The sequence below is a fragment of the Heteronotia binoei genome, chromosome 6 (genome assembly GCF_032191835.1).
Source record: "Heteronotia binoei isolate CCM8104 ecotype False Entrance Well chromosome 6, APGP_CSIRO_Hbin_v1, whole genome shotgun sequence".
In the NCBI taxonomy this organism is placed as follows: Eukaryota; Metazoa; Chordata; class Lepidosauria; order Squamata; family Gekkonidae; genus Heteronotia; species Heteronotia binoei.
In genome coordinates this window covers 40074895-40095739 of record NC_083228.1, presented here as the reverse complement: position 1 = coordinate 40095739, position 20845 = coordinate 40074895, and the positions used below count along the sequence as shown (strand labels likewise).

At 39.8% G+C, this 20845-nt stretch overlaps 1 protein-coding gene across 2 annotated transcripts in view; it reads right to left on the bottom strand.

The window, feature by feature from the left end:
• The window catches only part of MYOF (myoferlin), a 116971-nt gene that overhangs the window by 15912 nt on the left and 80214 nt on the right, over positions 1-20845 (bottom strand). For both annotated transcript variants that reach the window (XM_060241330.1, XM_060241333.1), the window contains 14 exons: positions 20531-20679; positions 19947-20120; positions 17613-17721; positions 15502-15579; positions 11889-12070; positions 11636-11794; positions 11416-11514; positions 9702-9863; positions 8234-8399; positions 7062-7138; positions 2905-2916; positions 1791-1889; positions 1214-1339; positions 84-239 (listed from right to left, as the gene is read on the bottom strand). In XM_060241330.1, the coding sequence (XP_060097313.1) occupies positions 84-239; positions 1214-1339; positions 1791-1889; positions 2905-2916; positions 7062-7138; positions 8234-8399; positions 9702-9863; positions 11416-11514; positions 11636-11794; positions 11889-12070; positions 15502-15579; positions 17613-17721; positions 19947-20120; positions 20531-20679 (1748 nt within the window). The remainder of the gene's footprint in view (positions 1-83; positions 240-1213; positions 1340-1790; positions 1890-2904; positions 2917-7061; positions 7139-8233; positions 8400-9701; positions 9864-11415; positions 11515-11635; positions 11795-11888; positions 12071-15501; positions 15580-17612; positions 17722-19946; positions 20121-20530; positions 20680-20845) is intronic.

The following is a 20845-nucleotide window of genomic DNA, read 5'->3' as shown; positions in this document are numbered from 1 at the left end:
CAGGATCCCAGACCAGCAATGTGTTCCAACCACTGAAATAAAACAGCTCTAATCTAAATTATATCCTGGATATGTCAGCTCACCAGCCCATTGTTATCCTTTGGTTGGAGATCTAGGCCTCGGACAATATAAATCCGTATCATACATTCTTGAGGCCCACTGTCTGGTAACTCACAGAACTGTCTGGGAGGTGGTGGTACAGTGGGGTCATCTGGTAATGGGTAGATCCTAAAGGAACCCTAAGAAACATAATGAAAACAAACTTTGAAGTTGAAACCAAACAAGACATTTTACTATATGATTAACTACCTTTTCTGCTTTGCGCATGGAGTACTCTTTGGAACAATTAAGTTTTGTTTGAAGATCAATGAAAAAATTATACAACACCGAGTCCAGTAACATTTTTGACAAGTTTACATAAATGAACAGATTCTTAGGTGGTGAAATTTAATTGTATGTGTGTTATTTTAAGTCACTGGACTTGTTTTATTTACTTTGCATTAGAATTCATTTGTACAAGAGTTTCTTATCAAGAAGGCTTCTCTTTACATAAAATACTGTGAGACTATCCTTTAAAATATATCCAGTGTTGGTGTTATATTCACAGCCATGTAACAATATTGAGATCCCCCCCACCCCCAATAGCGAACAATGGATAAGGTTATACACACAGCTGATTAAATCATATCTATCATCTTGGATGCAAAGACACTTCCATTCCTGTGAGGGTTGTACATGCTGCAGGCAATTTATCCCCCCCTGCTCCGGCGGGGAGGGCGGGATACAAATAAAATTATCTATCTATCTATCTATCTATCTATCTATCTATCTATCTATCTATCTATCTATCTATCTATCTATCTATCTATCTATCTATCTATCTATCTATCTATCTATCTATCTATCTATCTCCCCCACTCTCTCCCCAAATCCACACTTCCAGAAGAACTCTCTGGAAAGTTTCTGAATTAGCTGGAGGCAATTTTTGAAGGGCAAGGAGCCTGGGGGCTATTCCTGCAGCCAAGCAGAAATGCTATGTCTACAAACAATATATACACATGGATTTATGGAATACACTATATGGAACATAATAGCCCAAGCCCTTGCTAGGAAGTTGAATTCACTCAAGTATAATTTGCCCTAATAATAATAGTAGCTAATTCATCCTGTTTTGCCAAACACTGTAATTTTAGATGTATTTTTTTTTTTTTACCTTAAATTCCCCTACAACTATAGGGTCATCGTTTTCTTCAGATTTGCCCCGTTTCAGCTTGAAAGTATCACAGAAGTCTGTTAGGCCTTTAAATTCAGGCACCTTCTCAAGTTCACAGTTGTACACCTTCAAACAAAATGTAAGGAAAATTGGAAAAATGCTAAGGAAAAATAAGACACAGGCTTTAATAAATTTAAAACATTTGCAAGTATCCCTAGTTATCAACATTAATCTTTTTAAAAGGCATTTGGGAAAAGAAAATTACTTTTTAAATAACTGCTTGTGGAGGAACTTTGACATTTGGCTAACATTATAAAATTCATACTGTACGGGTGAATAAACTAGTCAGTAACAAGGTTCTTTGGTGACTTTGCCCTATGATTTCCATGTGGAGAAATACTGCAGGATTTGTGATAAAGGAGGGAGTTTCTGTGCCAGGGAAAATTACAGATTTCAAACATTTTCTCTCTTGAGGTAACTTTGGAGGGGCTTTTTTTTTTACATGGCAGCCAGATTATTTTAAAAAGTGGGTTGATTCTTCACAATCAGTGTTTCGAGTGTCTGCTTCAACAAATACCTTTAGTGTTTCATATCCTTTCTGAATGTATTGTCCACATTTTTCAGTATCTCCTATAGAAGCATAAAATTTGCTCCACCAGTCTACAATTTCTTCTTCCTACGGATTGACCATACAAAAACTGTTAAACAAAAACAAAGTCTCTCAGGATGGCATCCAAACAGTTTAGGTGTTAGATGTGACTCCACTCTGTGCAATACATGGTGCATAGAGCAACATATCCCACATATTGAAGCATACATAGCAGATGGACTGCTTAGTAGATCAAGCTTCAAAGGCTTCAGGAACTCAGATAAATCCACTGAGCATTCAGTGGCTCCCTTGGTTCCAGAAATCAATTGTAGGTACAAGGAGGACCCTGTGCTACAGACCTTTCAGACTCTCTACTTCTTCACAGCCTCCAGAACATGTTCAGAATCTCCAAACGAAACCTGAAAGTTCTCTAGTATGAGGAGCCCTTCCCCAGTACAAAATTCCATGTTAATCATCTCTACTTCCAGTGCCAGCAAGAGATCCTCTGCAGCTGAGCAGGAGTAACTTGGGAGTTCCTTTTCTCTGGAAATGTACTTCTAGGAAAATTCTCTGAGACCAAGTAGCTAAAAGGGTATATGCACACACCATGCCCTTCTACTACTTCATACTGCCACATCCCAGCTTCCCACTGGGTACTCCTAAAGTTGCTTTTACTGAAAGAACTGGGCCAGTGTCATGAGGTACCAGGTCTGTAGCCAAGTACGACCTTTAGCAGCACCCCTAACCTGGGGTACTGCCTGGTATGCTCCTCTTGGAAGTGTGGCAGTGAGGAAGGCTGGCTATTGCCTTACTTTGCATGCAATGTCTACGTCTGATTTGCATGAAACACTCCTTCCAGCCTGTTCTTCTTTCAGGAATTAGTTTTGACAAAGTAATGGCATTGCTACATATTCTAGAATAATACCTTTATGAAAACAAGGAGAATAGCACTTATAGGTGCTCCAAGGTGAGCCCATCTGAAGCTATCCCATATTTAAGGGAACTGGAAATGGCCCATAACAAATCAAGTACAAAGAAATCAAATACAAAAAAAAAATGAAGTGTTTGACTAAACATAATCACATGTAATTGATTTATTTACCTTTTCTGTCAGCTGTTCAGGGAAGTACAAGGAAATGGGGGGAGTAAAACCGAAGGAGAAAAATTAGCATTCAAATATTCTCAATAAAAAGTATTCAAAAGAAAATATGTGATTTTCCAAACTGATATATGTTTAACAGAATCATCACAAGGATGTGTGCTGATTTTTATCCTGTAGTCATACAATTGATCTTCCCATTCCCCCCGCCTGGATTTCCAAGTTTAGGATCTTCAAGAAATGAAAAAATGGACAGATGCTCTATTTCTGGCAAAGAAGGGCTGCTTCTCCATGGGAATTTCTCTCCTAACAGAGAGATGGAGGGGAAAGTCCAGACAACATGGTGCTAATTGTGAGCATGACTCATGAGTTTCCCCCTTTAAACTGGATTTTAAAATCCCCTTTGGACACTTTACCTGCAGCCACTACAGGGAGGTGGGCAGAGTCAATAAATCTATTACATTTTTATGTTATGTCTCTTTCTATCTTATTAAGGGCCCTGCTTATTAAGATCCCTCTAGTCCAGCATTTGGTGTCTAACAGTGGACAGACAGGTGTTTCCTGTATGCTTTTTAAACAGCAATACCCCTCCCTGCTGTTGTCTCTAACACTTTGTCTTCAGTGCGTTCAAAACATCTGGCATCTGTTTGCTCAGTGTTGTAAGTATATGAAGGTGGGGAGGTGATGTGGGGGTGGGAAATTGAGCCACAAAATCCATTTATTTTAAAGTCCTAAACAGAGGGGAAGTAATGTGAAAAATAGTGAACATTTTCTGCCTTTACCATAACTCCCAAGTGCATTAAAATTCATTTTTATGGCTGCAGTTTTCAAAGATTTTTGTTTCAAACAACATTTTAATAAACATACACTGGGTTATGAATAAATAAATTATTGTGTTGTACATGTGCTTAAACAAATCCCCCCCCCCCCAAAAAAAACCCTACAACTATAATCTGTAACTGAGAATGCTACTAATGACAGAACCTACAAGCAATTCTAGTGCATGGAAAGCCAGTAATGAAATTACCATACAGCAGTTTGAGATTTTGGAGAAAATGTCCTTGAAAAAGGAACAAGGAACTACTTTGAATGCAGATGTCCCTGTTCTCAATCAGCACTGCTGCTCAGCATGTAGTATCCATGTTCAGTTTAGTACCTAAATCATAACTATGCTGCTTTAATTTGGAACTTTTTCTTCTCCAAAACCTCCCAGCAGAAGATCCAAAAGAGAACCAGCAGCTGAGTGATCAAAGCACACCTACACCTAATGCCCCATGTGTGTCAAGCTCATGCATTTTCTTCAAACATACATACATGCACAGTTGCCGGAGAAGCCATTTTGCTGACTGCTGTTCCCATACTGCTTAAACACTAGAAATTGGAATGTAGTTTATGAAAGTTCTACATGTAATCTGCACATTTTTGAACTATTTTTGAACAATAATGTGTTATGGTTTCCTAACAAACATTTATTTCACACTTGACCACTACAAAATAGGCCTATTAAATTACATTTTTGTTCAGGTCTTGTGGCAGGAAAGAGCTGGAACTTGTGATAATGTCATGACCAAGATTAGATTATTGCTTGCCCCTGAAGTCTGCCTGGAAGCTACAGTTGGTACAGAAAGCTGCAGCAGCTATGTTTACTGGAGTGCATCATAGGGACCATATAACTTTATCCTGTCTACACTGGCTTCCATTTTTAAGTGATGGTATTGACTTTTAAAGCCCTATACAGCTTGGGGCTAGCACATTTGAAGAACCTCCTACTCCTATACTCAGCTTGCTGTAGTGGTTAAGAGCAGCGGACTCTAACCCGGGAGAACCGTGTTTGTCTCCCCACTCCTCCACATGCAGCCAGCTGGGTGAACTTGGGTCAGCCACAGTTCTCTCAGAGCTGTTCTCTTGAGAGCAGTTCTAGAGAGAGCTCTCTCAGCCCCACCTACCTTGCAGGGTGTCTGTTGTGGGGAGAGGAAGGGAAGGAGATTGTAAGCCACTCTGAGACGCCGAGTGAAGGGTGGGGTATAAATCCAAATTCTTTTGTTCTTTTATATGAACCTACCTGTCCTCTTTAGTCACTTTCAGAGGTCTTGCTTCAGTTGCCCCTGCCATTTTAGGCTAGATAGATGGCAACCCAAGAAAGGGCCTCCTTGGTTGTGGTGCTGAAACTCCCTCTCTGGGGAAAGTAACCTGTCTCCTTCTGTGTTTATATGTTTTATGAAAATGTTTGTTTTATATATAATTTATTTTAAACAATGTTTTAAAGTCTCAAATGTCTTAATTTCAGAATGCTAGATATTCACTGCTTTGGGGATCCTATTTTGGTGGAAAGGTGGCACAGACATTTAAAAAATAGATAAGTAAATAATGATGTCAAGGACTGAGCCCAATACCAACAATACAGTGATTGTGTTCTGCTGCTGAGGTGTGAGTTTGTGATATGCTGGCTCATAAACTGGGCATGAAGCAAAAAGCAGGGTTTCAAGAAACTCTCGAGAGGTCACAGAACACAAAGTCAAGTAAGTCAACCCTGGACCAAATAGGGGTTATTAAAACAGACTTCTGGAAGCATTAGGATTTCTAATTTCCTTAAATCCAAAATAAGATGGGATGGAGAAACAAAGTGGTATGAGAAACTGTTTCTCCTATAATAAACTGAATTAATCATTAGAATTGCACTTTCATTCAGAAACACGTGAACACACACGTATAATATCAATTTCAGCTTTATTCTAAAACAGAAAATGAATGTTTGTGATTCCTCATAAGAATATTTCTGCATTCAGTTCAATAAATTTCCCCTTTAAAATATCAAACATCATTAGAAGCTGCAGTACTAAGGGATTCATACACTTCAGAGTATTCTCAATAATAGGAAATGATATATTATTTTTAAAAATGTATTACTTCTTGTAATTTCACAAAGGAGCTCTTAAACATTTTACTCATCCTTTCTAGTCAAACGTCATAACATAGTCTCCAGGCAAAACAGGATGCTACTGTGTAAATTTTTGAGAGGCCCCAGACCTTTGAGAACATTGAGAACAGTGTTTTGTCAGATATTACTAGAGAGTGCTAGAGATTAAATATAGCTAATTAAAAGAAATCATCTAACTGGAATATTGCCTTAACAAGTTATTTGCTGCAAGAACATGGACTTTCATCTTACTTTAGTATTAATTGATGTATCTACAAGAACACACCGTTTACTCATCTAATTGGTTTTCTCCATATGGTGCAATTAAAAGGCAGCTACACTACATCAAAGATAAATGGGATGACTTTCAAAGAAAAGGAGGGTGGATTTCTCAAAGCATGTAAAACAGGGCTTTAAACAACCTGTAACTGGAAAGAAAAAAAATAGATAAACCACAGTGGCAAAATGGTAACACTTCTGGCATCATATGGGTGGCAGATGAACCTCAAACATTCTCATCATTTATTGGCATGAACAAAAAAAATGCATGAAATATCAGTAATTGGACGCATATTTGCCTTTGATGAATAATCTTGCAAATTAGTTGACTGGCTAGCGTTGTCATGGCAATATTCCATTTTTAGCATATTTCTAGAGATTTAGTGCATCTCTGATTCTCCTCAGTGCATGTCAGGCCCACATAAAATTTCCACCCCATTAATCTCAGTTTAAGTAATCTACTCATCTTGTCAGGTAACTGAGAAAATGCCAGGCAGTTTTTCACGCCCTGTTTCGCTACAACTGGCATTCATTTCAACAGCTTCTGTATGGGAGTGCAGTTTCTATGCCATAAACTCAATAGACCCTTTTAAATATTTCAAACATTTTAGATTTTGACTCTTGAGACCAAACTGCCAGTCACCAAAATGCAGATCAAATATTATTCATCAAATTATTCCTTGAGTAATTTTGAACAGCTAATATATTCTAAAGCTGCTGGCAACCAATTCAAGAACAGCATAAAGAGATTATCATTAACACCGATAACACAAACGATTGGAGAAATGACCAAAACATTTTTCTCTGCAGGGCAGCAATAATGTTAGTTGTTATTGCCAAAGCTTCCACCAACTTTTGCAGACACTTTGGTTAGTTAGATTTATCTGCCAAAGCTGTATGCTGAAAAGCACATAAACCAGCCACAACGATACAAGAAAACGAAGTTGTTAATGATTGTGATTACCTGTGCAGTGAGTAGGGGCTGGGTGTCTTCCACTTCAATCACCACATCTCGACGAGGTGCAGCAGATAGAAGACTAACTGTAAATCAAACATTCTGTGAAGCTGAAAAACTTGTAAAAATAATTCCACATTTGTAATTTTTTCCAGTCACAATTTCAGCTTTGGTTTCCCCTATTTCCTTGTGCTGAGCCTTTATTCAGACTGCCCCCCTGTTTAAAAAAAAAATCTTACTGAATTAAGATTTCATCAATATTAATTGAATAAAATTAAATCTGCTTGTGAACAAAACAATATCTCTGAATAACAGAATATACTTCCCTTATTTTTTAGATTATAAACATGTCAAATCTTAGAAGAAGCATACCTCTTTTAAGATGGCTGCTTCCATCAAGAAATATTTGTAGAACAGGGATATCCATTTATTTATTATTGGAATCAGACACATAGCTCAAATAATAAGAACATAAGAGAAGCCATGTTGGATCAGGCCAATGGCCCATCCAGTCCAACACTCTGTGTCACACAGTGGCCAAAAAACCCAGGTGCCATCAGGAGGTCCATCAGTGGGGCCAGGACACTAGGAGCCCTCCTACTGTGCCCCCCAAGCACCAAGAACACAGAGCATCACTGCCCCAGACATAGTCCCCTTTGCAAGCACCAAGTTATTACCGACCCATGGGGTGATGTCACAGCATGACTTTTTCTTAGCAGACATTTTTTTTACGGGGTGGTTTGCCATTACCTTCCCCAGTCATCTACACTTTACCCCCAGAAAGCTGGGTAAATACTGCAGTCTTAATTATTATGTATGTTGTTTCACGAGAGATGTAAAAAACCCCCAATATTGTAATGTAGCACTCACAGCAAACATTTCCACACAATGAAAAAACATAATGTTTGTTAACACCCTTGCTGTTCCTTCAGCATTCTACCCTCTGTGAAGACAGGTTCATTAAAATCAGAATTCCTAGTTACATCAGCCAGATTAAAGGTATTGGGCACATTCCACTGAGAATATTGGGTATCCTCCATAACCCTTACTTAAATGAACCAAGAGATGTCCATGAGTTTAATTGTGCCCATTTATTTCAGAGGCCCCTTGTGTTGGAGATCTTCTCAATGGACTCTGCCCATGATAGTGAGGCCAAGCCTTATTTTTTATGGGAACTGTACCTTTCATCTGTGGTGCAATGTCTTCTTTAGTAGCATAAGGATCACAGCGAAAATGCTCCAGTAAATCAATGGTACATTGTCCCACGATAGGTTTACGGCCAAATTGCCTGTGATCTACCACTTTAAGAATTAACGATGGAGTGTACAATTCCTCCTTGGGCAGCAGCTAGTAATAAAAAAAAGAATGTTTCTTAAATTTTAAATGTGAATGCACACATCTCAGAATACTTCAATTTTGTAAGAAATGCAGAAGCTTTCATAATTTTGGAACTTGTATTGTGTGAATAGTAAATGCAAGAAAATAATGCTCTCTCTCCCTTTCTCTAGGTTATCGTTTCCTGCTCTCCTTCCATTTGCTGAGATCAAACTTCCAAGTCATATACAAACTGCTTCTCTTGCTGTATAAGTTATTACAAGTGCAAAAACACAGTTTCTTGTGTATAGCTATGAAGAACATACACTGACTTGCTTTAAAATACAAAAGAAGCCAAAAGAACCCACTTCCATTTATGGTTGCAAAGAGAAGCTTAATATGTCTATAGATCTTTGCTTAATCCTCTGTGCCTGCAGTTTATTCTAGGATGATTTTTACATAGGCAACCCAATAATTAGAGTAGAGAGGACAATATATATATATATATATTGATATGCATAGCAAATATACACATGTGTATGCCTCTGTGATCATTTCAAAGGGACTTCAGCAAACTCACATAGGCCCTACAGTTCTGCAATTTCCCATTTGCCTTGTGATAGAGATGAAAATATGCATACACATATGCTGTCAAGGCTGCTGAACAAAAAATTGCACACCATGCCTTAGTCAATGCAGGAATCGTTGGTTGTTGAAAAGTTTACGTGAATATTTACTGTGGGAATACTAATTTCTAGGTTAAGAGCAGGACTTTTTTTGAGCAGGAACGCACAGGAAAACAATTCCGGCTGGCTTGGTGTCAGGGGGTGTGGCCTAATATGCAAATGAATCCCCACTGGACTTTTTCTACAAAAAGCCCTGTGTGAAACAATGGTGACACCAGTGGGTGTGGCCTAATATGCAAATGAGTTCCTGCTGAGTTTTTTCTCCCAAAAAAGCCATGGTTAAGTGCATTTAGGATGAAAGTATTCTAGCAGGTGCTAGATTTGAATCCAGAAGCACTTCAGAGGCAAACAAGAGTTTAAGAGCGTTAAAGCTTCCTTCATCAGAGGTTCAGCTCTTAAAAGTTTATACATCCCAAATTTTGTTGGTTACTAAGGTGCTATTGGACTTGATTCTAGTTCTTCTACTGCAGATCAAACATGGCTACCCTCCTGAAACTATTCTAATTTGAAAATCTCTTACAGATGAAGAAGTGGGGTACAACTATTTCAACAAAATTACAAATCATATTATACTTATTTTGTGTGTTTTCTCATTTCCAATGCCAAAGGTCTACTAAAGACCTTTATTACAAGATATTTAAGCTCATACCACTTTCATGAAAAGAACAGATCCTGGGAAATTTGGTGTCTTCTTCAGGTTTTTAATCACTACAGATTCCACCATCTCTCCTCCACACTCTACAATAAGACTAGGGGATGTAATAGAAGCCATTTGGTAGTTTTTCATGTTGCGTAAACCCCAAGCAAGGATCTGTTTCAAAACATACACAAACATGCACCATCATACCATAAAAGAAAGTAAGTGTACAACATCATCAATTCAAGAAGTTATGAACTACAAAGGAAAAAAAAAGAACTACTGAGGGCATATTGACACGATTAGAGGCAAAAAATAGTAACAGACATTTTCTGAAAAATACATCATGCATTCTACAACTTATTGTACCTGATTACAAATGCACTTTTACAATGATTTCAAGTTGCATGATTAATCTGAACACTTGGAAGTTTTGAGGAAACTATTCCTAGATAAAGGACATTCAACTGTATATACAATTATTATTGCATCAGAGTAGCATGCTTGTGCAGTAGCAGCCGATGTGGTGCATTGACTAGTATCAGACTAGGACTGACCTGCATACCCCAAGCTAGCTCGATCTCATCAGATCTTGGAAGCTAAGCAGGGTTGGTCCTGGCTAGTATTTGGATGGGAGACCTCCAAGGGATAACAGGGTCATCATACAAAGGTAGGCAATGGCAAACCACCTTTGAAATGTCTCTTGCCTTAAGAAGAAGTCTAGCTTGCCACCTAGTGGTGCATAACGCTAAAAGAGCTGGAACATCTGGTTGTCAGACAATCTTAGGATCTCTTGGCTATGCTACGCACACTGCCATACAATAATAATTATTAATTAGGACTGCTGAACCATAAAGCTTACTGGGGGTTACTTTGAGCTGGTCACTAAGCCTGACCTATCTCACAGGCTTATTATGAGAATAAAATGGAGAAAAGGAGACCTTCGCATGTCCCCTGAGTTCCTTAGCAGAAAGGAGGGATATAAATATCAGACAGCATGGGGTAGTGGTGGAAGTGTTGGACTAGGACCTGGGAAACTAACATTCAAATCTCCACCCTGCAATGGAAACTTACTGCCTGGGTGACCTTGAGTCAGTCATGTACTCTCAGCCTAACCTAAAGGGTTGTGAGGATAAAACGGAGGAGAACAAACTGATGTAAGCCACTTTGGGTCACCATTGGGGGAGAAAGGAGGAATATAAATAATCAAAATAGTACAGTACTATAGATGCAGGGCTAGAAGAAATGGCTTGCCTAAGATTTAAACCAAGAAAAATAACACCTTCTCTCTCATGTTATCCATTGTTAAATTACATTAAATTCCTGCAGGCGCGCATTTGTAAATTCTAAGACTGTTTAGCACTGCAGTGAGACGTTTTCTTTCTTTGTGAAATCATATAGATCTCTATCTAGAGATTCTGCTCTGAATGGCCGAGTTCTTTCTGACTGAATGCAGCAGCTGTTTGTTCCACTGACTTACACATGGCTCAATGTCTTATACTAGTGCTTGTTCTTGAGCATGAGCAGGGCTTTTTTTGAGCAGGAACGCACAGGAACACAGTTCTGGCTGGCTTGGTGTCAGGCGGTGTAGCCTAATATGCAAATGAGTTCCTGATGGGCTTTTTCTACAGTAAAAGCCCTGAGCATGAGGATGTGTGAGAATTTATTAGTCATTAAACACATTGCTCCCTGGATTGTGGCAATTTGTAAAAAGTAAATATAATACCTCAATAGCAGTCAGTTGCACTACAGGTCTAATTCCTTGTGGTACCATATAAAGATTTGGTGCTCTTTGTGAAGGAAGAATTGGAAGGTTGGACCCATCCTGTTTAGAGATATTGAGAAACAAATTTATGTCATTTATATTAAGCATGAAACATACACAGGTGTCAACACCTCAAGAAGCCATTCAGTATACTGAAATTATACTTTTAAAAAATTGTTACCTTTTCTCTCAGTATAAGCTCAGCTGCTATAAGGACATCTCCACAAGCCTTTCCTGCATTAATAACTGGATACCAAAGAAGCTTAGGACTGATGTCAACTTCTGGATTGAGTTTCACCATAGGAGAGCAAGTTGATCTGCCCAGAAACTCATCTTTCCCCTGGACAAATTGATTAATTCAACATGGTGAAATTGTTAATAAACCTGCCATTATTAAAATGATCAAGATAGAACCCAGAAAATCTGCCACCTACCACTTGATCATTGTCAAAGAGTTCTACAACCACAAGAGGAGGGTTTTGTGCTACCATTTGGGGGTCTCCATAGATTTCAATTTCATCAAATATGAGGGTTTCATCCCATGTGGGGTTCAGTGTTGAATGGATTATCTCAGTAGTTTTACTCCGATGGAGGAATGAAACATGAGCATATGGATCTGAAAGATAACAGGCACGTACCTATTTTAAATGATATTTTAAAATACTTTAAATTATCTGTTTTTATAAGAATGCTCTATTCAGGGGTGGCCAACAGTAGCTCTCCAGATCAGCATGACTGATGGCTGGGGCTGATGAGAGTTGTAGGGAAAAAAACATTCGGAGAGCTACCGTTGGCCATCCCTGCGAGTCTATATCACTATTCATCAATCATCAAACCAAGGCCTGGAAACATGTCTAGATGTTTCATATTGATCCAATAAAATGTGTACTGATTGCAATGAAAGTAGTAATTAGTGTATCTGAGTTCCACTACAGTGGCCTTACTGATTCTCTGTTATTCTTTCCCCACCCCACCCATTCTGGTTTTCTTGATAGAGTAATGTGTAAACAGCATAAGTAACATTCTTGAAATCCCTTTGTTAAACCTCAACTCAGTCATTATCTGCACAAGCAGCCTTATGGCAAGCCACTGTCTTTCAACTAAGTCCTCAGCTGTAATATGGAGTTTAAAAATGTTGACCTTATCATATGTGTTATGGCAAATATTAACTGACATAATATGCATGAAGTGTTTTGAGCACTCAGGAAAATCCCAGAATACATATTGAGCGCTATCAGTCGCAATGGCTTGAATTATACTTGTAGTTAAGCACACAGGACTGGCACAAATTATAGAAATAAGTGGCATTAATAGCTGAGCTAAGATGCTATTCAAGCACAGCAGCATGTGTTGACTCTGCCCACCAACAGAGATCATCATCAGATTAAGTTCAGCTGGGGTTTTTTTTTGGGGGGGGGAAGGGTATTTTTGTACTTTGTCTGTGTGTGTCTGAACCTGGAAGTCATGTCAACGTCTGTTGACTGACCCCTACTTGGGGCCTGGAGGTGGCTTCAGGGAGGTGGCTGAATAAGCCTGCCCCCTGACAGGGTATTTCAAGGAAGTCTCCCATCCAAGTACTAACCACAGTTGAGCCTGCTTAGCTGCTGAGATCCAACAAGATCAGGCTTGCCTGGGCTATCCAGGTCAGGGCGAGGTTCAGATGTTTTATACAAAAATAGTAACTGTCCATTTTGTGAAGAGAGGAGAAAGGGAACACATCAAATCACACGTCATCCTAAAGGGTTTGGTCACCGTGAAGTTTTGTACTTTAGGCAACATGGCACACTGTAGTATATGGCTGTTATAATGGGAATGCATCAAGAAGGCAACAACGGATGACCTTCTCCAGTAGAACTGCAGGTTGCTACTTAATTTTGTGCATATCATTCTCTAAGGTAATTGCAATTGCCTGCATATATGACCCAAGGTGACCCACTGGATGCATCATTATTTATTTACTCTATTTATACCCAACCTTTCTCACAGTGGGTTACTTCATTCTCCTCGTCTCCATTGTATCCTCACAACAACCCTGTGAGGTAAGTTAGGCTGAGAGTGTATGATTGGCCCAAGGTCACCCAGCAAGCTTCCACAGCAGAATGGGGATTCAAACCTGAGTTTCCCAGATCCTAGTTTGACACTTTAACCATTAGGCCATGCTTCCATCAGGTCAGATAGGTACACTTGAGGCATAGGACACAAACAGGAATTTCTCCCCAATGGGGACCAAAAGCAGATCTCATTGTTCTCTTCTCCTTTATTTTATCCAGAAACCCAGCTGAAGGGAATTGCCTCAGGGTGACTTAGATGCCCTCCAGTCAACACCGATCCACCCTTACAAGAGCCCTTTGCCATCTCATTCCCATTATCTCAACAAATGTGGGGGTGGGGAACAATGTTCCACCCTCTGGCGGCTAAATTACAGACACTCACTACCATTAAGGGTGAGATCAGCAGTCTGGGGTGACAGTTGCCCTCTGTATCTCCCCTTTGCAAGACATCCAGACTCCTTTCTTAACCATTTTATGATACGCAAACATCTTTATTGCATGCCATGAAATTGTCAACACAGAAGTGACAACAATTCTGAACATGCAGTTTACAGGTCCACTGACCCTACTCTGCATTCAGCAGTGTGACATATGCAGCACTCTTGATGATTCTTATCTTATGGTCTTAAACAATAAAACTGAATACATCATCATAATCCGTCTAAACTTTGCTATTACATTTACATTGTTGTAGCCATTCTTTAATTCTCTTTCCTGAGGTTCAGTACCAAATAACAGAAAGAGGTTATTCCGTTTACAGCAAAAAACCCAGTAAGTGCTACAGATTTAACACAGAGATTGAGCATGGATCTAAATCATGCTTATTTATTTATGGCCTCTTTTTCTTCTAAAGCAGAGGGTAAATGATTAAAGGGTTCTAGGCCTACTATTAGAAAGACCTCTAAGTTATCTGGGTCTCTGAAGAAGGTATCTGATTATGGTTATTAGCATTTCCTGTACAAATTGCCCTTACATCGTGCCATGAGCTATATAAAAGGTTATCTTGAGGTCATCTTCTCTGGCCCCTAACAAGGGAATGTAATGAGGTCAAATAAAAGTTTGATTTTACTTTCCCCCCTGTCTTTTCATTACTGGAGTAAAAAATAAAGTAAGGATCTGGATGAAAAACTTTGGTTTGAGTGACAGTTCCAGCATTTGACCATATGGAAGTAACAACAATTGTGGTCACATGATAGATGTTGGCGTAGGGGACTTGGATGTTACTACACTGTTCTTCTATAGTATGTTCAGAGAAGCTTATTACATTGTTTAATAAAAGCAAAAGGAGAACAGGAGGAATAAATGGCTATGGTTTTTTAAAATTAACAGTTGTTCTGCATATAACCTGCAAAAAATCTAATACACATAATATTTTATACATGAAACATGAGTTCAAAAAATCAATACAGTTGCAATGAGTAGATTAAGAACCTTTAAAAAGAAAAACAAATTGGTAATATAGAGAAATGTGCTTGGTTGCAGCTTAACACCCTGTAATACCCACATGTCCTTCACAATGATTGGGTTTCAGGTCACAATGACTATCACAGCAAGGGCTAGGCAGAAAGAAGGACTTCTGGCTGCCATTGGTTAGATCTACAAGCAGGCTTCACTGGTCCTAGAGAAGGGCAGTACATATAGAAATTCTTAAGAAAGGAGGCACAGAAACAACAGGGGTCAAAGAAAAGAAAGATGGAAGGTTCAATGGTCTAGAGATCTGATCGAAAGAGAGGCAGGTTTAAGGAGCAGTCTGAGAAAAAGAAAAACCTGAGCAGAGAGAAGAGCATATGTTCAGCAACTGCAGAAGTAAGACTGAAGTCCTCATACTGATCACCACCCAAATCTTTGACTGCAGGGATCTTGTCACACATGAATGCAGCAAATAAGCTCACACTATGCCAGTCATGAATAAAGCAGTTCAATCATCACAAAAAAGGAGCAGACTTGCTTTTACAGATGCATATATGCTTCAGATTTAACAGTTCCTCCACTCTACCTGAAAAGCTGTCTTTGTCCAAAGCTGTAAGATTTCTTGCTTGATAGATGTAACACCGAAGATGGTAACTGAAGACTCCTTAAAAAACCAATGATATTATGTAAATGTAATAGCAACTTTACTTTTCATCTGTTATCACCTTAGCTGTTTTGTCCTGCTCCCTGACCCTTCCCTGTATGAATGTGTTGAGTCAGTATATGGCCATTCTGCCATCTCTCTTCTTTGCTACAGGTTGTCTGCTGATAAGAGGAAGTAGGGATCACGCCATTTCTGACTTTTGTACAGTCTACTGACATTAGATAAATGTGCACCAGTACAAATTAGAAAAGTGTGTATTTATTTCTTGATGATGTGAGGATGCTGACTGAAATTCTGGTTAGGAACATAACACAAGACAGAACCTCTTTACATGTTACAAAGTCCTTATATTTGTTGGGCGATAACAGGAGGACTCTGAAGCAAATGTTCAGTGGGACTTTTGTGCCTCCCACTAATGCATGCCCTTTTCTCACTGCAGTCATAGTGTAAGAGGAGAAGCAACTTAAGTCTTCCTCTACAAACATGGCCAGAGAGAGAGAGCAACGTGCAGCGGAGCAGGCAGCAGCAGGCCCAGCTTCTCCTGGGAGGGGGCGCTCGTGGACGGAGACCTCTCTGCCGGAGACCTTTTTTTGAGCCAGAGCCCTGTCCAAACCAGCCAGAACTGCATTCCTGTGCATTCCTGCTCAAAAAACCCCCATCATGGTGGAAGGGCATCTTCTTGCACTTACTGTTGAAGTTGCAAGAGACTATTGGAGTGTTTGCAAAAGGTCCAAGGCAGGGCTTTTCTGGTAGAAAAAGCCCAGCAGGAACTCATTTGCCTATTAGGCCACACCCCCTGACACCAAGCCATCTGGAACTGCATTCCTGTGTGTTTCTGCTCAAAAAAAGTCCTGTCCATATCAGTCTACTGAAGAAAAGCAGCAACAACATGAACATATGAACATATGAAGCTGCCTTATACTGAATCAGACCTTTGGTCCATCAAAGTCAGCATTGTCTTCTCAGACTCGCAGCGGCTCTCCAGGGTCTCAAGCTGAGGTTTTTCACACCTATTTGCCTGGACCCTTTTTTGGAGATGCCAGGGATTGAACCTGGGACCTTCTGCTTCCCAAGCAGATGCTCTACCACTGAGCCACCATCCCTCCCCTAATTTACATGTACTTGGAAAATCTGATAATGCATTATGGCATCTTTCATGGGCTAAAGCCCATTTCATCAGACCAATGATAGGGAAGAACTGTCAAACTGTGATAAGAGAGCAAATGACCAAGATCCACCATATCTAATCAGATACAACAAGAAGTGACAAACCCTTGTGGAAAAGGACAGACTACAGACCCATTGTTTTGTTCTAGAGACCCTAACTCATGAAATGCTGGATTCATGCTGGATCAAATTTTATTAGTCCTTTAGATGCCAAAAGACTCCTGTCAATGTCTTCTGCAACCAGGATTGCCAACTCCAGTTTGGGAAATTCCTGGAGATTTGGGGATGCTGCTTGGGGAGGGTGGAGTTTGGGAGAAGGAAGGGAGCTGAGTGTGGATGTAATGCCATAGAATCCACTCTCCAAAGCTGCCATTTCCTCCATTGGAACTGATCTCCATGGGGTTTCCTACATGGGAGTTGATCTCCCTCTATGGGAGATCAGATGGAGGAAACCCCCAGGCCTTACCTTGGAGTTCTATTGCTGCAGTTATATCATACTGCTTGCTGTGTTTTACAAAGCAATTAAGCCTCATGTGATTATAGCAAAGAAAATGTAACATAAATATATCCCAAGTAACAATTCCATGTGGAACAGCTCCTGAAAGTATATATGCCACCTGCTGTTCAGTGAATGTGGCCTCAAATGACAGATTTCACATGAAGCTTTTTTAAAATCTGAAATCAGACCACTGGAACACATTTATTTTGCTATAGTCAACTTGGACTGGTAAAATCTCTCCAGGATTTCAGGCAGAGAAAAAATTTTCTGATATCTTAACTAGAGATGCGAGGAACAGAATTTGGTGCCTTCTGCGTGCAAAATGTGTACTCTACCCAGAAGACATAACCTTTCTTCTTGCACTTACTGCTGAAGTTGCAAGAGACTATTGGAGTGTTTGCACCAAATGCACGTGTTACTGAATCTTTGTCCTTCTCTGAAGTCTTGTCTCCATCATCAGTACTTGTATCTGCTCCCTAAAATATGTAAAAATAAATATATTTATGTAATTATATAAATATGCATGCACTGTAACTATTATTTATATAAATATATATTCAGAAATCCAATTCTCAGCTATTCATTTTGAGGCCACTATTATCCACATACCTGGTTTTGAGCACTCCCCACATTTTAAATTCCTTCAAGAGAGTTTTTTTAAAAGGACTTCTGTACTCCCAACAAGGTCCAAATGTAGGGTGGGGTGTGTGTGTGGGGGTAGACTTCACTGAAGCTTGGCTGCAAACAGTGAGGCTATATTATGCTTGAGAATTTATAACACTTCTCTGTATCTATGACATGTACCAATATGGAGTGGATGGAGCCAATGAGAAGCAGAAAAATACCACTTTAAATATGTTTTAAGGAGGATATAGACAAGCTGCAACGGGTCCAGAGGAGTCCTATGAGGAAAGTTTGAAGGAACTGGGGATGTTTAGCCTGGAGAGAAGGCGGCTGAGAGCTGATATGATCACCATCTTCAAGTACTTGAAGGGCTGTCATATAGAGGATGGTGTGGAATTGTTTTCTCTGGCCCTGGAAGGTAGGACCAGAACCAATGGGTTGAAATTAAATCCAAAGAGTTTCCGGCTCAACATTAGGAAGAACTTCCTGACCGTTAGAGCGATTCCTCAGTGGAACAGGCTTTCTTGGGAGGTGGTGGGCTCTCCTACCTTGGAGGTTTTTAAACAGAGGCTAGATGGCCATCTGACAGCAATGAAGATCCTGTGAATTTAGGGGGAGGTGTTTGTGAGTTTCCTGCATTGTGCAGGGGGTTGGACAGATGACCCTAGAGGTCCCTTCCAACTCTACGATTCTATGACTTTCAAGTGGATTGGCCTAGTTATAAAAAATCAATAGAATAGTATCTTAAGACCACCCAACATGTTACAAAATAGACAGCAAGCTTCAGGCAAGATATTACTTTTTAAACAACCACCACCACCCAGCAATAAATAAAATGGAACAGCATGTTTTGGTGCACAGAAGAAAAGCCCCAGTGTGGGCCATAGTGTAATTTCAGAAATGCAGAAACTGTAATTTCTAATTCCAGAATTAAAACAGAAACTTTTCTTTAGTGACTGATGATAAGCATATGTGCATCCATGAGATGGGATCATAGTATGAGGGAGGGGACAACATCAAAAATTTTAAAATGATGCTTGCCAATCGTTTAATCTGGATTTACATATATATCACAGTGTAATAAATCCCAAAAGATGCAATCCAGTAGCTCCAAGGTATGCATAGAATTTGACAAGCACAGAAGCTTCCCCATTCTTTTTCACAAGCAGCATAGTCGGGGCATGCCATCAAGCACTCCCATAAAAGAGAACGGAGAGTCCTTGTACATGTGCGATTTCATCCACACCCCATACTTCAAGCTGGCAGAAATGGGCCTTCTCTGGCACTGCTGCTGGGTCCAAGCCAAGCTTCTCTGGCAGAACTGCTAGGGCTACTGGGGCTCAACACAGGTTGCTCGTCAGCCAACTATCCTCCAGGGCAGTGAACCACTGAAAACATCCCCCAGTTAGCTAATGTAGCAATTTTGCCCTGTCCAAAGCAGTTCACAAAATAGTTTTTAAAATATTAAAAATTAAAATATAGACACAGATGATCTAAAGAATAAAAACATCAAGCCAAAAGCACCATAACAGTCACAAGATGGCAGAGAAAATTAAAACCAGTAGGAGAATAAAAACCAACAGTAAGTATGAAAAGCATTCATTGTTCAGTTGCCATCACACAAACAAAATGAGCATAGCTTGGGATTTCAAAGCCTTTCTCTTTTATGTCATTCTCAATCAAGGTAAGGAAGGGTGGAAAACTGTCATCTTTTTTCTCTAAAAGACACAGGTTTATCTAGAGACTCAGTATATTGCCTTACACATAGCAATATAGCATGCAATGAGTTTCACCAATCTTCAGCACAGGAAGTCTTCAGTTAAGTTCCAGCACTACATGCTTACTACATGCTTTAGATAAAAATATGGAGCACAGGTCCATCAGTGGCTATTAGCCACAGTGTGTGTGTATATATAAAATTTTTTGCCACTGTGTGACACAGAGTGTTGGACTGGATGGGCCGTTGGCCTGATCCAACATGGCTTCTCTTATGTTCTTATGTTCTTACTACAACTTATATAATTCATATTGAGGTTATGTTATGACGAATAGGGCAGGAAGCTAAGCTGTTACTTACAAGAGCACCTTCAAGCTTAAAGATGGCTGCTGAGCCATGTGTGTCTGAAGGAGCCATTTTTCTCCTCCAGCGTCTGCGGCGGAAAGTATCTGAACTGCGCTGCTTCCAGTGAAATTTCCACCCAATCAAAGAGGCAAATTCCCATCCTTCTTGATCATCATAGAATGTGCTTTCCTAGGATAGACATATAATTTTCAGTCACCACAGATTCAAAATGGAGGAAAGAAGATGAAGAAGACAAGGATGAGAAGATTGGATTTATACCCTGCCCTTCACTACCTGAAGGAGCAATCTCCTCTCCCTTCCCCTCTCCACAACAGACACAACAGATAGGCGGAGCTGAGAAAGCTCTGACAGAAACTGCTCTTGAGAGGAACAGCTCTGCAAGAACTTGTGACTGAATCAAGGTCACATCAGAAGGTACATGTGGAAGAGTGGGGAATCAAACCTGGTTCTCCCAGATAAGAGTCCGCACACTTAACCACTATACCAAACTGGCTCACAGTCCGTTCGACTAATCTCTCATTTCCCCCTCCTCATTACTTTCAACAAATGTACAAAGTAGAATGCATTTTCCCCCTTACTTCTCTTAGCCTCGATGTTGTAGTCTGATTTGGATCTTTCCTGCGTTTTTTAACCAGCCTTCTTCTTCTGTGGGTATGATACATTTTTTCTGCTGCTACCCATGATCTTGGCTTGTTGTCAGGAGGAATGGTAATCCCATATTCCCAACCTAAAATAACATAGGTTGGTTGTTTTGAACTGCCTCTACCAATTTCTTACTTACTGAAATCCTAATTCTCTCCATACAACCCTCCATGATTTACAGTCCTACGTTATCCTAGCAGCAGTTCCTCACATCAGTGTAGCTCTCTGAAAAAACATTACAGTTTATGCTC